Raw genomic sequence first — 18,073 nt, 5'->3', positions numbered from 1 at the left:
ATATTTTTAAAATGTTATTTTACAATTTAAAGTCTAGATGTTTTAATATTTAAAATGTAGAACTTGTTTTAATTGCTATTTTTATATTATATTTGCTACTGTAATTGGATTTTCTTTGTATAGCTGCAATGTTTTTAATAAATAAATAAATAACAAAATAAAAGAGTGCGAGGCACACCCTTTACATCCACCAGACGATAGTTTTTCGCTTTACCGCAAAGTAACAATAATGTGACTTTATATTATGTTAGACTGATTCTCAGGTACAGATAATAACATAACCACATCAACTTTTATTGACTAGGCGAACCTTTCTAATGCAAAGAGACCAAAAAAAAAAAAATCTATTTTTCAGGAAAGTATTTTCAGTGACGGTATAAAATAGAAAATACTTACTTTATTTTGCCACATAGGCTGAGCAGTAACATACACTCGAGTATTACGATCCCATTGAACAGAGATCCCAAAATCCGTGCTTATAAGAGTGAACAGGCCAGCTGAACCAATCGATAGTTTGGAATTTTCCGGAATTTCTGGTAAGGGATGATCTCGTGTAAAAGTTACGGTAACATCACCTAGAGAGAAAAAGATATAGTTCCTTTTTTCTCTTGCTCAACTTTTTTTTCCTGCAAAGAATAGGTATGAGGTTTTCTTATTTTCTGCAATCAAATATGCCTTCTGGGTCTGATAAAGATTTCTTGTGGATAGTTTTGGAAAAGTGCTTATGGGCTAAAATGTAATTGTCAAATAATAAGATGACTATTAGATTTAGTATTTTATCAATAAACCAAGACTTCTCTTCTAACAATTAAATTGGAGCATTTTTTTTACTAATAGTGCTCACGTCTGTGAAAACTCCCGCATGCAGAGAGGTAGATATTTATGAAAACAAACATGCGCTATAAAATGTTATGGACTTTCCTAGTAAGCGTGCTATTAATCAATTGTTGTTTAATCTCAATGGCATAAATTATTTTCATCTCAAGTGTGTAAATTTATTAAAAATGGATCCCAGATTGTACATTTTGAATTCTGGAAATTTATCCTAGACGTCATCACGTAGCATTAATTTAAGTTTTCATTTCTAATTCTGGCTTCAAGGTAATCTTTATCGGTGGCAACTAATTTAGTACCGTAAGCAAGCATAGAAATGAGAATGTAAGGATGCAATGGAATATCATAGAAGTATAAACTGAGTAAAGAAAGCGTAATACAAGCACACACATATTAGGGTTTAAGTATCAAAACAAGCTCATTCCATGACTTTTCAAAAGTGGCTTTTTTACATAATTTGAAACGCAATCACCTAAATTTGACCGAAAACTGCTGTCAAAACGATTTCTTTAAAACAGTTCAATGCGTAAATGTTTTTTGTATCTCCCGAAAATTTTTAAACAATATATTGAGCTAGTTTTGATACTAAATGACTCATGTATATTCATACAGTTGTATGTGCTTATACATTTTATATAGAGGAATTTTAAAAACATAATTCTTTTTCTGATAACCTGTTTTAGAGATACAAATAGTGAAAATATTGAAAAAAATCTCTGACGCATAAGTCAAATTCTTCAAGGTATTAAAATTTCAGCTTAATTAGAATTGAGCCTATAGCTTAAAAATATTTTATAAACATACCTAGTGAGACAGAAACACTTTTTCCACACGTAGCACTGCTTTTTGCTCCACAAGGTACATTTTGAACAACCACTGAAAATAGTTCATTTTGCGGAGAGTGTGTCTTGACCAAGACGTAACTACATTCTCCGTGAATATCATACAAATTTCCATCAAATGTTTCGTAATGCGAGTCTCCCCAAGTACTGCAGAGGCCTGGGCAAGTGTTGTCGTCGCATGCCCATAGTCCTCCTTCACAGGTGCTATAAAAAGTACAACGGAGAAATCAGCTCACTGAATAAATAAGAACAATGAATAAAAATTATGATAAACCACCGATAGGTCCCATTGTCTTAGTTAGCAGTGAAATTTGCCCTCAAATACTACTTAGGGGCTGTAACTCACTGCTAAATACCCAAGCTTTGCCTTTAATGGGGTTGTTTCCCTTAGTCAAGAGTAGTACTTTTTGTCACTGAAATTGATAGAATAAGCAAAAAAAAAAAAAAAAAAAAAAACATGGACTCAGAAAATACTTTCATTTCCCAACAGTTACTTTTTTATTATTTTTTTTAAATGTCCGATTCTTCAAGAAAGGCGTGGTCTTAATGACGTCACAAATGATGCACTATTGTGCATCTTTCTACCGCATTTCCACGTTATGATAATCAAGAAGCGAATTACAATTGTGCTTTACGCTTGCTATCAACCCTATCGTTGCCAATAACACGCGAGTAAAGATGCGAGTTAAATAGTTTGAACCATGAATGACAACACTGAATGGCATTTCATCATTTGTGATGTCATCGGCAGAAGCGTTGAACGATGAAAAAGCACCGATTTAAGTAATTTTTTTAAAATATTAAACTTAAAGAAATGATTTAAAAAATGGTCAGATTCTATGTTTTTTACATGCTCTTTCAGAAAAAAATACTTTTAAAACTTTAGAAACGACCCCATTTACGAATCGAACCGCACCATGCGGCGGACACTCAATGGTGAGATAAATTTACTTTATCTACCAGTTTGTTGGCCCTCTTAGCTTCAATGAGATGACATCTGCCTCCAGCTCGGTTATTCACTAATCCGGATCCTATTCCAAACTGAGGAGTTCTAATGAAAGCGAAACTGCAATCTCTGGATGTAATAGCCGGGCCGTCTGGTATATTACATGTATTTCCGGGGGGGGGGGACTTAGCCCTGGCTTAGGGGTAATAACTCACTGGTAAACATTCAATTCCGGTTCTAGAGATGTATATTTGTATAAGCTAAAACAATCAATCATTCAAGTCATTGGAATAATACCTGCTGAAATGCTGCAAAATACTTGGAGTAAGTTCCAATTTCAGCTCGATACTTTACGTGCCACTAACGGAGACCACATGGAACATTATAATGTTCAAAATTGTGTTCTTTAAAACTGTTTTTATGTCGTCTTACCAATAAAATATAAAATAAACATGTACTAACGTTAATTTGCTCGTTTTGTTTTTCAAAAATAAAATACGCTTAATAATTTTGTCCTACCCTGTTCTTTTGAATACAGAAGAAAATAACTAACCTTAACATGTAGCAAACTTGATGCTTTCTAACTGATTAAAGTTTTATTAACCGTAACAATATCTTGAAATCTAGAAAACACTTACCAAGTATTGCAATCCATTCTGACTACTTGTCCTTCGTCGTAACTTTGACCACCATGATGACATGGGCAAGTTTGGGGGAGGATGCAGGCTCCCTTTGAACTATCGAGAACGTAGCCTTTTTGACACCTACAAAATACAAGTTTTCTGAGGAAAATGTATATACATCATGCATCGTGAAATATTTTTTTTAAACTGTTTTTGCATTAAAATATGAGATTTTCTATAGATTATGCTATTCAATTTGGTGATCATGTTTCACATTTTCAGTCAGGATAGTGCGATTGATGTACATTATTCTTGCAATGTTTAAGTGTTATGAATATATTAGAATGTTTAGTAGATACAATATTCAGAGCAGTCATCTTTAGAATGGATTAGATAGACCTTCAAATTTTTCTCAAGCATAATTTCTGTCCCTCAGAGTCAGACTGACGTAAGTTCAAAAATTGCGTTTCAGTTTATTAGTGCATTGTATGATGAATCCTATTCCACAACGAGTCTTGTTAATATAACTCTAAGGAAAAAAAATAATTTGTATTTTTTACCAGTGTTAAAAGAGCGCGCGTCCCATCCTTTGCATGCGCCATACAACCTTTTTTCCTCTCTCCTGTAAAATGGCGATTATATGACTTACGTTGTTCTGGCTCTGAAGTACAGATTTGTGCCGAACTAAATTTTTCAGCGTGAATTATCACATTAATACGTATTTTTTAAACCTTGCGTTCCGCTTTGAGAAATGCTATGACTAATCGGACAATTTAAGTGGAAATAAGCGTAGTTGGCCAAAATTGTACATAAAAGCTGAAGGCAATATTTTTTTTTTTTTTTGAAAATACAGTATAACTACGATTTAACGATTTCCTCAATTTAATGATGCGCTTTAGTGTTCCGGATTTGACTGCATTGAATGCCTATGCTCCCCGATTTAGCAATATCCTTGATTTAAAGCTAACTTTTCCCTGCCCCTTGATAATTGTTAAATCGAGTCATACTGTAACTCCTTTCTTCGCAGTAATTTCTATATCTTTAAAAATATAAAAACGTATTGCTCAAATCTACAAATTGTTGCCCAAACTATAAATTTCAATTTGAGGCAATTTTCGCACACTAAACTTTTTATCCGAATGGATGTTTTACATTTTAAAAATTTTAAACAGATTATTAGAGATTTTCAGAGATTATTACATTAACAAAACTTTTTTTCTATTTCAAAAGAGTTGTTTCCGGATCTGTATCATGAAATGGATTTCTTTGAAGCTATTTTTTGATACATAATTTAAAGCTTTGTAACGTTCAACACATTATGTATTGCTATAGGGAGCTTTATTGAATTTGTACTGTTTGATGAGATATGTTTCCTTTGAAGTTATATTAGACACATATTTGTTAAACGATACAACTTCAAATTTTCTCAAAATCCATGCAATTTACTGTTTTTAATTATTGAAAGAGTAAATTTAGTTCCCAAAACATGATTAAGCGTTTTTTTTATCATAATATATAAACCCCTTCCGTTTTGTATTTAAATCGATGTCCAGTCATTAAAATATTTTTACTAAACGTTTGTCACATTAAAATGTCATTCGTTTTTAACAATTTCAAAATTCAACTAAAGGAAAATCTATTCTCAACGACATTTTCCATTAACATCCTATTCCATTCACTACACTTGCTGAGTCTGTACCTTCACCAATCACTACAACTTTACCTGCATCCTGGAACACAGACTGCAACTGTACATGGCTGGTGATGATGTATATTCGAGCAGGTTAGAGGGCAGTCGCTCATACAATCCGTTGTTTCGAAGTGAAGAGAGACATCACAGTGTGTGACAGTGAGAGGTGCAGGCGTGAGAAAGATGTCGGATGCAGAAGCCTCGTGGCAATCCCAATGCCCTTGGGCGCATTCGCTGAAACAAACCAGAGCAATTTAGAACCACAAGTTCGAACATTCGGAGCACGAATACTAATGACACTCAAAACGGGATTAATGGCGGCGATATGAAACTAATATTTGTTAGAGATATGTTGAGGATTCGATAAATTGGTCTTGCTATGCAAATCTAGTTTTGATGATTGCTAGCATACGATATAATCTTCTGCTTTGTCTCAGGAATATATTTAATTTTTGACGACACTGTTTTATATTTTAACATAAGGAAAACTGCCGTGTGCAGGTAAAGTGTAGTATCTGCAGAAATGAGTTTTCGAGACATTTGAAGAATTGCGTGTCGGATTCAATACTAACAATAGGGGAACGTTGGAATTAGACGTTTTTTTCGAGCATTTTTTTTCAGAGGAAACCATATAAGCAAGCTTGTACAATGAGGCTAACGAACAATAGGTGACAAAAATGCAAAAAAAAAAAAAAAATAAATAAATAAATAAATAAAAAAAAATAATAAAAAAAGAAAAATTTGCAGTTATTGCCCTTTACCTGCACACGGCAGCACAAGCGATAGTATTTACTTCATCAACAGTCCCAAAGCTGAAATTAGTAGAAATTCAGTTGTTTCCCATTTTTCAAAAAAAAAAAAAAAAAAATCCTGAAAGAGCGCTGTCAAAAACTGTTACTTATTTTTTCTCTTAATTTTGAGTTATTTTCTCTCTTTAAAAAAAAAACTTAAAAGACGTTAAATACCTGCTGATGTCACAAGGGATTAAGTCGCTAGCGTTACCAAAACAAAGCTTAAGGACACTGCCAAACTTCACCAAATGAATATTTTACTATTAATTATCAATAATGAAATTATGCTTATACTAATAATGAATATTAACTACCCATTATTTGCTACCCAGTGTTTCGCTAATAATAAATGCTCGCAGTGTAAAATCACCAATAACCATCTTGCAAAAAAGGAGAACCACGTGCTCCGAGCCAAGAGGGCTGTTTTCACTTGTGACGTCACAAGATTAAACATCTTGTTTTAGAATTTTGACACTTTAAAAAATTTCTCAAAAATTAAATGTTATTAAAATTAATATATATTTTTGGCTCCATATTTCATTGATTAAAAGTAGTACTTTTGACTAAATGAAACACCTCTGTTAGTCGCATTCAAGTGGCATTACGTTCTTCTTACTACACAATACACTCAACTCGTAATTTCGCATAGACTTTCTTAAGAGTAATAAGGGAGCTAGGGGCTTGATGTAACATTGGTAAGTAGTAACAGTGCTTTTTCACTAAGAATTTAAACTTTATTAACTTTTTTTTTGACTCAATCTTACTGTTATAATGTACCGCTTCACGTCATCACCGCCAGTGTCCCGCCAGGCGATGCAGTGAGTGGGTGTGTGCGAGCCCTCTGCTATTGGCATGTAACGCATTTTTTGACCTTCGTAAATTTTTGGTTAGCTTTATTATTTTTGACTAAATAGGGATTTGAATATTTTATTTCGTATTAACATTTATCTATGTATGATGTATTATCATAGTTTTCAAGATTACAAAGTTGTTTGAATAGTTAACACGCTAAATATGAAAAACTATGATTTGGGGTTAATTGTAATAAAATCTCGGGGTATGTTGTAACATGTTACAACTTGCCCCATATTGCTGTATGTTATTTGTAATGTAATAAGAGATTTAAAGCTTACGGTGTTTGGTTTTTAAATGTAGATAGTTTCTAAGAATGTGACTTTGCTTACTCTTTTGTCACTAATCGTCCAGTTCCCACTGAACAATCAGAAAATTATCTAAATGTGATTGAAAATTTATCGTGTTGAATCTCGAAACTGCAAACGAACCAACTCCAAACAAATTTTCCCCATCGAAAATTAGACCATTACTAAAGGTACCACCACGAAAAACAAATATAAATAACAGGCGTTAAATGAAGTCCACTGCTTTGACAGACACACCTAAAGAAGAAGCTTTGAGAATGGAATATGAAAAAAAGATGAAAAGAAAGCAGAAAAAATATGAAAAAGAAAAAGTAATCGGAAAAGGCAATGGTAAAAAATCTGCAAACAATAAAGATGAAATAGAAAGAATAAAGAAAAGGGTTTTAAATTCGGATTCGGAATCTGAATCTGAAGAGAGGTATTGTCTAATTTGCAGCGAAGGGTATCGTCATTCAAAAAGTGATTGGGTTGAATGTATTGTACCCTGGTGTGCAAAAATTAAGGTTGAGACGGTTTTTTCAATATAACTTTGTACAGAAGCTTTCCAAATCAACACATTTAATACCTTAAGATCCCCAATACGTAAGGACATGTGTAATGTAAGCAACACTTACTAAAAGAGAAATCAGAGGGCTAAAAAGAAGCTTTATTGAAAAAGTAGCATGGAGCGCAATGCGACTGAAGGCCGAAACATCCCTGTGATGGGTGTCCAGCAAGAAACATCTGGTCTTTAGTAGGGGATATGATCTTCCCCGACTGCTAGGCAGGTTTCACAGCGTCTGCCCATGCTGAGAATGAGGGTGTCAATGAGTTGTTGAGGCATTGCTGCCCATTCGTCTTGCAGCGCCAATCGAAGCTCCCGAATCGTTACTGGTGGTAAGGTACGAGCTGCCAAGCGTCTGCCTGGAAAATCCCATACATGCTCGATGGGATTGAGATCCGGAGATCGTGCCGGCCAATCCATGCGTTCAATATCCCCACTCTCCGAGAGCTGTTCGGCAGCTACTGTGCGATGACATGGTGCATTGTCGTCCATGAAAAGGAACTGCGGACCCATAGCGTCTCTAAAAAGACGCACATATGGAAGAAGAATTTCGTTACAATAACGTGTCCCGTTGATTGAACCTGCGTCGAAGATGTGAAGATCTGTACGACTACCAAGCATGATGCCTCCCCAAACTAGAAAACCGCGACCTCCATAACTGTCCCTTTCAATGATGTTCGAGGGATGATTGCGGCTTCCCCGCTCTCTCCAGATAAGTATGCGATGAGAATCGCTACTCAGAGTGAATCTGCTCTCATCTGTAGAGAGTACTCGTCCCCATTCATTGTCTCTCCAATTCCGGTGTTCCCGGCACTACAGAGAACGCCTTCTCCGATGGGCAGGTGTTAGAGGTACACACCGTATAGGGCGTCGTGCAAACAGACCACCACCGTGCAGTCTTCTGGCCACGGTAAAACGCGATATCGGTCGTCCAGTCGCCTGTGTCGTGTGTCTAGCGATTTCTCCCGCTGTCTGCTGCCTGTTTCTTCTGGCCTGTAAGACAATATACCGGTCATCTGCGGGTGTGGTTCCTCGTAAACGACCACTACTGAACCCCCGGATAGCTGTTCCTGTAGTTTGAAATTGTCTCCAAAGTCGTGAAACGATGCTGTGAGCAATTCCGAACTCTGCAGCCCCACTTGTCACATTGCGGACTTCCTCCAACTTCCCAATGATTCGACCTCGGGTAAAAGCATGCAGATGTCGTCTAACAGATTGATTATTCGCCATTTCTCGCTGAGGCAGCAACTCGGTGTGACTTTAACTGCTATACGGCGTGTAATCTCTTTGCCAGAAATACTGATCTTACACCGACAACATGCTTTATACTACTCAGACACTCCCCCATTAGGTCTGCCTGCATATCTGCACATGTGCTTCCGTACATCACCTTACTTATTCTCCTGATTGGTCTTTCTGTCCGCTCTGCCTCTTCGTTCAGCTGATATGATAACTTTTCGACTTCGTCCTTAATTTTTGCACACCAGTGTAAGATGTGGGCACATGAAGGATGTGTCGGAGGAGATACTATTTCTTTTGTTCGTATTAACTGTAACTCAGACGAAGACTAAATTCATTGATAAAGAGATTTATGAACAAACTGATTATTATAAGATGTAAGAACTAAGAGATAATTAAAATACTTAGTTTGGAGGTTTATAATTTAACTTACTGTGATTTCGAAGTGCCTGGTTTGTATATAAGTACCTATGGTAGAATTTTACAACAAAACAGGATTAATAGTTTAAAACTAAAATATTTAAATTGTTGATTACAAAAAAAAAGTGTTTCAGTTAATTATTTAATAGTAGATTTATTTAATAGAAGTATCTTATTATTTTCGTTAAATACCTGATTATTTGCTGAAAACAAAGCAAAATGTGAAGAGAATAAATGATTAATGGTGTAAAATTCATGTTTTTAATTGTTGTTATGATCTGCCCCAATAGATGCTACAACAAACCCCAAGTACGGGGTAGGTTGTAACACTTCCCTTTTTTTAGTTTTTTTTTTCTGAAAGAGATACCTATAGATGTGATGTTTTTTCAATTTGACTTCATAGAAGAATAGTCAGAGTACCAATCAAAATTTATTGAGTGATAATTTAACCAATACATCTAAGATATGACGAAATTTTTAAAAAATGTTGCAACAAGCCCCTCGCTTCCCTAAGATTGATGGCTGTGTGCGTCTGTCTGTGTTGTGTCCGCAATTCTATATCTTCCGGACCGGAAATGTCGACTAGGTGAATACTAAATACAGGACATCCAGTGGAAGCAATTCCGTCCTGCCTCTTCGTTTAAACTTCAGGGCCCGAATATCCTGCCTTGAGGATATCAGGAGAATATCCAAGGACGTCCTGACGCAGTGAAAAGCATTAAAATCACCAATTGTCACCCGCTCTAGTATAAACATAATGAATGGAGTGAAGGCAAATACTGTCTGCCCTTTTCGATGCGAAAGAAATGAGCTTATGGATGAAATGATATCCGAGCCGGATGTCTTTTAATCCTTGATTCGCTTCTTCTGCATTGAAAAAGACGTTTCTTGTTAGTACTCCGAAACACGTGTCTGCAGTAATCTGCTAACTTGTGTTATTAAACGTTGTTACTTCTTATTCTTCTATTAAAAATTATGTCTTAAAAGTACTTGCCAAAAATAGATTTGTAACGCAGACAGCCAAATTATGAAATGATTTAAATCCAAAATGTGGATGTGCGTAACAGATATACTTCTTATTTCCTTACTTTCAAATTATATTAAGTCTTCACGCTTCTTTTTTCAAAAGCAAAATCGCGTTAGAACGCATTTCAGAATGAAACAGTTACTTAGAAATTCTTTCCACAGCGTAGTATACATCGAATAATTCTGCTTCTCAATCTGGTATTTTATTATCTTTGTGTTCAAATATTTTAATGCTTGAATAAATTTAACAAAACAAGTAATCGTTTTATTTTCAGTGAAAATAAATGGATATTTATTTTGACTAAATAATTCATGCCTATGAAATATTAAGTTAGATTCATATGTTTTAGGAAATTTTCTCGCGGACATATTTTCTTTTAACAAAATGCAAGCTTGGAATAAATAACGTTACGCAAATATAAATTACAAAGAAAAATCATTTCGATTCTGAAGCCCCTGGACGTATCCTTGCTCTACAATTTACTTAGCTATTTTGCTTGTTTGCGCTGCTTACATAAAACGATAAAAACAAAGATTTATTTAGCGGAATTGACTATGAAATGGGGAAAATTATTCCGATAAACAGTCGAGGCTACAAATCGTGATCAAAAAAAAAAAAAAGCATAGTTATTGATAAAACTTTCAATAGCTGATCTACGCGAAACACTCGCGCTTCATAACGGTAATTTAAAAATTCGATTTTTTTTAACGGCAGTTTCTTGAAAAACAGTAATAATGTGAACTTAGCTTATTTTTCGCCGATGGCGATGAAAAATAAAATAAAATGACGCCTTAACTTTGCAGTTTTTACGAATTTGGGAAGAAGACTCCCCTCCCCCCAACCCCCCAAACACGCTAAAGACATATGATGCAGTGAGAAGCAATGGGATGTAAGTGGACGTTTTTAAGTTTTGAGTAAAATGTGTTTAAAGGTGCGGGGCTCGGTAGACTTTCATTGAAATATTTTTCTAAATGATGCTGTACACAGCAGCACCAACCAATTCTGTTAGTACTTATTTTGCCCCAAGACAGAGGGGTTCACCTATCATTTGAAATGGTTTTCTCCAAATTTATAATTTTGGCAGATACATCCTTTTGCTTCCCACTGCCACACATGTAGAAAAACAGTAAAAAACTTTGTACAACGAAATTAAGTATATATTTGTTCAAATAAAAACAGTCAAAACGACTTAAAAAAAAACTGTGTAAACAACTGTTTGATAAGTCTTTTTAGCTCTTTTTATTTGTACAAGTTTACACGTTGTCGCAATTTTATTCTATTATACTAAAAAAAAGGTTTTTTAATCTGATTTTAATGCAACATTACAACAGTGGTTCAAAATCCTGCAATGACATTGGATTCGATATTATCGGAAATGAGGATCAGAATCATTCTAAGGATAAAAGTTTATTCGAAAACGACAAAACCCATGTTGGGATCGTACCCATGAGCTCCGTGTTTTTAACACAACGCTGTAACCAACTGAACTGTGAAGTTTAACAGCAATGCGTTATAACAGCAATGTGTGTTAAAAAACAAAATATACTAAACCATTTTTTTTTTAACCGCCACAATGTCAGTTTTCCGAATATTTTTTGCTGAAAGCGGTGAAAAAAACTTTGAAATGATGCCTTACGTTAGAAGTTTAATGAAATATTTATACAGTTATGACGTTGTCACGAGAAACACTTTTGTATATGGCTAACCTACGCAAAACATTCTCAAATTTTATGGCACTGTTTTTAAATAAAATAAATAAATTGAAATTGACACTTCTTCTTTGCTAACATATTTTTAAAATGTTAAAACTGATCGATTTATCATATTGAAACTAAATTTTTCATTTCCTGTTGCCAAATGTTTGTTAACAACAACATAAGTGTAGCTCAGAAGCCGGCAATGAGTTTAAATTGCATATTAATGGAAAATTTTATCAGAGCTCTGCTAATATAAAAAACAATTAAAACTATATTTTTCTGTACTTCCTATTATTAGCACGACGCTCTATGCAACCGATACAATGTGTCTTCATCCTCTGACTCTGTTCATTGAAGTATTAGGCAATAAAAAACAGAAATATGCGGGTTTTTTTGTCATAAAGAAAAAAAAATGACAATGGGTCTATTTTTTGTCATTAGCTGGGACGATAAGCTTTAAACTGAACGGTAAACCATAGAATTTGAAAAAAGATTAAGGAAGATCTCGACTAACGACAGAAAAACAGGCTAGCATATAAAATTATTCTAATCCAATAAATGTATACCCTTGTATATCTATAATTCTAAGAATACTACAGCCAAACTGCTTCATCCAAATTTTAGCTTTGTAGTTTCATTGTTACGCTGTTAAATGTAAGGGCTCAGCGTTTTAATGCGAAGTTAGCTGAACATTTTACAAATCGCATGGTATTTGAAAAAATACCATTACATTGTTAACACTTAACCGCAATATGATGGTTGCAACTTTTATTTTTGCTATATTTAACCATTTTTTTTGTGAGACACTGAAAATAATCCCTAACAATGTGGATGAAACTATTTCAAAGGAGCTAATGCCTACCACATTTCCTTCCCCCGACGTTGAAGAAATTCAGGAGGATATAGGTGACCACTATGATAACAGGAACAAGTGGATGTCGGAACGCATCTCTTGTGTTCATTCAGCGTCTGACCAGGAGGGCAGACACAGCCCTCTACACAGCTGCCGTCGCAGCTGTCATGAATATGAGCGATTTCGCTGCAGCTGTATGAGCAAGGGTTGGCACACGACTGATACATTTGCCCGAAGGAACACGAAATACCTGTAAAATATTCATATTACAAATAATAAAACACTTCGAGAAACCTCTAATATTTCTGCATAATAAAATGTAATGTTATTCATAATATCTCCAAATATGCATATGAGTTGTGATTGGTCTGATACGCTTTACTAATCGGCGACTATTTCCTGATTATATTAAATACTGTTCCCAAGCCTTATTTATGTAGCTGACGAATTAAAAAAAGAAAAAAGTCGCTGTTTACCATCATTTTTTCTGCGAATTTATAGTTTAAGAAAATTAGACTGTAGCCCAATAAGGCCATGATTGGTGATATTACGACTGATATGTGCTTATTAAGGGCAAGGCACTGGAGGGTCAGGTAAAGGAATATGATCCAATGGTGCATATGCTACACACATGTGCACGAACTGTGCGCAGGAGTGGCCAAAACACACACACACACACACACACACACATATATATATATATAATAACTACTTATCAGTGTTCTGAACCTGTGGATTGCTTTTCCCCTTTACATTGAAGTAAATATGGAATTTCCTATACTGTTTTTCAGTTTATCAAATGTGGTTTAACATTTTTCCAAATTGACAATTAAGGAATTTAAAAAAATCTTTTTGAGTTTAAAAATCTTTTTAGGCGTTTTTAGAGTTGCTCTTATAAGAGAGTAAGCTGTTCTTAATAAAACCAATTTGCCATTTTTTGTCAAATTGCTACCAAACATAATTTAAACTTAAATCTTCACATGGAATGAATTGCTTCTTATCTTTAATGAGCCATTTGCTGAATGAAATCCAATTGAAAAATAAATGCCCGAAGTATGAGACCATGAACCTTAGGTTGACCGAATTTGGAACACTTGCCTTATAAAACGTAGAAATTTATAGAAGAAAAACGAATGTTTGGAAAATATTAAAGCTAATTGCTTCATAGCCTAGCTGTAGTCTTGGATTACAAAATTTTTAAAAAACTTCCTTTTCCCCCCTTTAGAGCTGGTTAGAAATGTTTGGTCGAACTTAACAGATGTACGTACGAGCTAACTTATGAACCAATTTGATGTCATTGATATTTATTTGGCTACATTTATTGCTGTTTGAGGTTTGAAAAATCACGTCGCTCACAAAGAAAATATATAAAAAAGTTATATCTATGTCAGTATAGTTACATAGTAATCATGCTTTCTGGCATCAAAATGGCGACTATGAAACGGTCTGTGTTTTACATTGGTTTTCGGTCGAATAACTGCATGGGAGCACAAAGGCTGAGAAATCGAAGACACAATGTACCATATGGGGTACAATATGGATTTGTAGCATAATCACATAGATAATTACAATTTGATGGCGGTTGTCAAAGATTTCCTTGAATTAGAAGCTGTCTCGCCTGTTTCGATAGTTTTATTGATTAAAGCCAGTAAATATGATTGATCATTGAAGATGTAGTTTAAAATTCGTTTATCGAGCAATGGACTTACTATATGAGTCTCGTAGATGCAATATCCTTTGAAATGTTGAATAGTTGCTAATACTGTAAATGATTTAGAAAGGCTAGAATGTGCAGGTAATTCTAACAACATATAGGTACAATGCAGATCTTGTTGACTATGTGAAACAATATTTAAATCAAGCTCTGTAGGTTGTAATAAAATGAGCAAGGAAGATTAAAAACTTGATAAAGTTTTAATGAAATGAAACTTCTACATGAAGAAACAATGCGCACAAAATCAAGACCATTAGATCAATTTTTAACCATCAAAGTGAAGCATATTGAGAATATGGAAAGGAACTGTTTAAGTACCTACATTATGTAACTTAATCACACTATAATAGGTACACAGCAGGCTTTTGTTCCGGGGAGCGTTTTACCAAACACATTTCTCGTGAAATTTATATGAGAAATAAAATTTCATTTTATTTTAATAGCCTGTTGATTTTTGCTACAATAGGTTATTTAAATGAGGGAGGCTGGAAATGTAAAAAATGGCGTATATATTAAGTGAAAGAAAGAAATAAAATGTGCACACACACTATACAACTCCCCCCTCCCGTTAAATATTCGATGTATTTTTAACAACTCAAGAGAATCGATTGGATGCGTGTGTTGGAACCCAACTCCTAAATCGGAAAGAAAAGAAAAAAAGCTCAAATCGCGAGTCACTGACAAAATTGCAAAGTCAGTAATGGTAAAAGATTTCGGAGTTAGTGCACTTGAATTTGATCGGTTTGCGACGCTGCAAATCATTAGGGATTCAAGTCTGATTTTAAACTCGGAGGATGAATGAAACACAGCCACATCTATTTTGCGACCATTAAAAACGAAAACATCGGAAGGAGTTTCTTAAAACTTAATGGACATTTTTTGCATAACAGGATATTCCAGTATTTTACAGTCCACAAATGCAAAACACAATACGACAGTAAAATGTGTATGTATATATCTTCTGATATCAAGTGTAATTGAAAGTGCCATCGCAGTTTTGCCAGCAAAGAAAAGTAACTGCATTTTTCATAACTTGTTCCATCTGTTATTACTTTATTATGTTTTATTCATACTCATTTCATTCATTTTCTATAACAAAATGTTTAGAATTTAAAGCAATCGCTTTCTGTCTTTTATGTGGCTTATTAATTTATGCGAATGTCTTTCGCCCATGTGACAAATCTAAAATTGGACTTGGATCACTACTGACTTACCTCATCGCAAATTGATCAAGTTTAAGTGCGAAGCTCCAAAATAACTTTCCACTTCGAACTTTGCGCTTTTAAATAACGAATAAATACCTTTGTGTTTGAAAATTAAATGAATGAATTACCAACGTTTTAATACATAAAAATTGAAAATATCTGCAGACACGTGTTTCTGGGTTACAAGGAACCATTTTTCAATGCAAGGAAGCGTGAGCTTTTGGATGAAAAGTCATCCGAGGAAAGCAGCACAGTGGAACAAAAGACAATATGAATAGCAAAACATGGAAATTAACTAAACAAGACAAAATGATACCTAGAGCCAAAAGTTATTACATAATTACACCAGGAAAAAACTGTTAAGTAATAAATTCCCAAGAAATCCCATAAGCAATGTATATTGTCCAATAAATGAAACCACTCCAAAAAAACTAGCAATAAATTTACTGGCGGGAAAAATTATTTACCAAAGCAATGTAACAAATAGAGAAATGCAGAAAAAACAGGGTGAAAGATAAACAAATTGGAAATAGCTATCACAATACAAAATATGAAAGCAAAAAATGAAAAAAATAAAAAGAAGAAATGTACAGACAATAAATCTAAAGGAAGAGGGAAGATGCCAGTTTACATAAAAATAATTGAAAAACAAAACCAATTATGAAAACAGAATCCACTTAGAAGAAAAATATGGGATTGCAGTAAGGTCGATAATTAAATCAGGGCGGTCATTCCAAGCTCGTCAGCTTGCGAGATCGAGATTTTCGCTTACGTGATCGGTTGGGACGTAGAAATGTCGCAAAGTTGTGTTCTAATCTACTCGAACCTAGCCGCAAGTTAAATTCGAGTAGATAAGAATACTACTTTGCGACATTTCTACATCACAACCGATCACGTGAGCAAAAATCTCGATCTCGCAAGCTGACGAGCTTGGAATGACCGCAAAGACCGGTTCCTCAAGCTTTTGTCAAAGCTCCATTCGTGATGTGGGCATTTTTTCCGACATCGTCCTATTTTGGAGTTAGATTCCAACAAGTGTACTCATATACGCGCATTCAGTGATAATTCTTAAATTCATATTTTTTGAGTTAAATAATATGTAAAATATGAAGTTTTGCGTTTTAAAATTTAAAGGTTTTTGACGTTTTTGTTTGCTTGAGTCAGGAATTCGAAGCCTGAAAGAAAACGCTGTATTGTTTCGTAGAAAAGGATGTCCACAATAATTACAATAAAAATACTAAATACTGAATACATCTTGCACAATTCTTTAATAATAATAATTTCATTTTTCAAGTGAAATGGAAAATTAAATAAGAGAATAAACGAAATAAAATAGTAATAGTAATTTTTTAGTCAAACTGTGCAATAAAAAGCATGTTTTGGAACAGTTTTCAAGAATTTTGGACGAGGTTTTAACCCTAAAAATCCGCTCCCTAAATACAGCTGGTTTTAAGGAATGAAATTTACTTTATACATGAGAGTAAAAAGTACTTTGAAACTTTCAATCATTTAATGCTTTGTTGGAGCTTGACATTTTAAACCTCGTTAAAAATAATTTGATGGAATGCGCAAGAGGAAAAAAAATGCAATATTAAAAGCGACTTAAGATGAAGAGAGTAGTATTTTAAGCATTTGGACTTCCTAATTTTCTGCGAACCGAGAAAAGAAAGGTTGTTTTACAGAGATTAGCTATCCACAGAAATTGATTAACTTGGGAAACTATGGAGACCTCGTGAAATAGCGTTAATATTGCCAAACTGACACTGCATTTGGTACAGTAGAGTCTCTTTAATCCAAAATTTGAACGTCCACTAATCCAAAGACCACTAATACGAAATGTACATACTGTATTTTCTACTGCAATGCTGTTTATATTCTATGTTTACCATCAATTCAATAAGCAATATTTTGTACTGCAAAAGATTTCCCTCTTTCTTGTAGTACCTATAATTAATCGAACTGGAGTAAAGGAGTCGGAGTCTCATACTCTAAAATTTCTGGAGTCAGAGTCGGCCATTTTCCCTCCGACTCCGCAGCACTGTTTGTAATCCATTTCAGCTAAGACAAAGCTGTTGTTTTCAACTAGGCATGTGGAAAGTATAATTATCTCTACCTCAGGGCCAGAGAACAACGTAAGTCACATAATCGCTACTTTACAGAAGAGAGATAAAAAGATTGTCTGGCACACGCCAAAGACGGTTATTTTTTTGTTTCAGAATTATATTCACATGCCTTGATGCAGAATAAGATTCTACATACAATGCATTAAAAAACAGAAAATTGCAATTTTTGGACTTACGTCAGTCTGGCTCTGAGGTACTGATATATTCTGTAATCTGAACGATATTAATAGCAGATTTAAATGATATGATCCCTCGGTTCCTATTAATTTGTGTTAAAGGAGCTCTACTGTATTTCAATAGTTTTGGCAAATTTGGCGATATATCTCTAAGTTGTCGCCAATTTCTGACGTCATTTCCATGTCCTT

The 18,073-nt window shown here is 34.4% G+C and overlaps 1 protein-coding gene across 1 annotated transcript in view; it reads right to left on the bottom strand.

Moving 5' to 3' along the window:
- Window positions 1–18,073, bottom strand: part of LOC129223130 (uncharacterized) — a 408,522-nt gene that overhangs the window by 215,158 nt on the left and 175,291 nt on the right. The window contains exons 25-29 of the mRNA XM_054857696.1: window positions 12,676–12,916; window positions 4,969–5,169; window positions 3,261–3,386; window positions 1,639–1,880; window positions 397–575 (exon numbers count right to left, since the gene is read on the bottom strand). Of these exons, the coding sequence (XP_054713671.1) occupies window positions 397–575; window positions 1,639–1,880; window positions 3,261–3,386; window positions 4,969–5,169; window positions 12,676–12,916 (989 nt within the window). The remainder of the gene's footprint in view (window positions 1–396; window positions 576–1,638; window positions 1,881–3,260; window positions 3,387–4,968; window positions 5,170–12,675; window positions 12,917–18,073) is intronic.

Source organism: Uloborus diversus, chromosome 5 (assembly GCF_026930045.1).
Source record: "Uloborus diversus isolate 005 chromosome 5, Udiv.v.3.1, whole genome shotgun sequence".
NCBI lineage: Eukaryota > Metazoa > Arthropoda > Arachnida > Araneae > Uloboridae > Uloborus > Uloborus diversus.
This window is presented reverse-complemented; position numbering and strand designations above follow the sequence as displayed.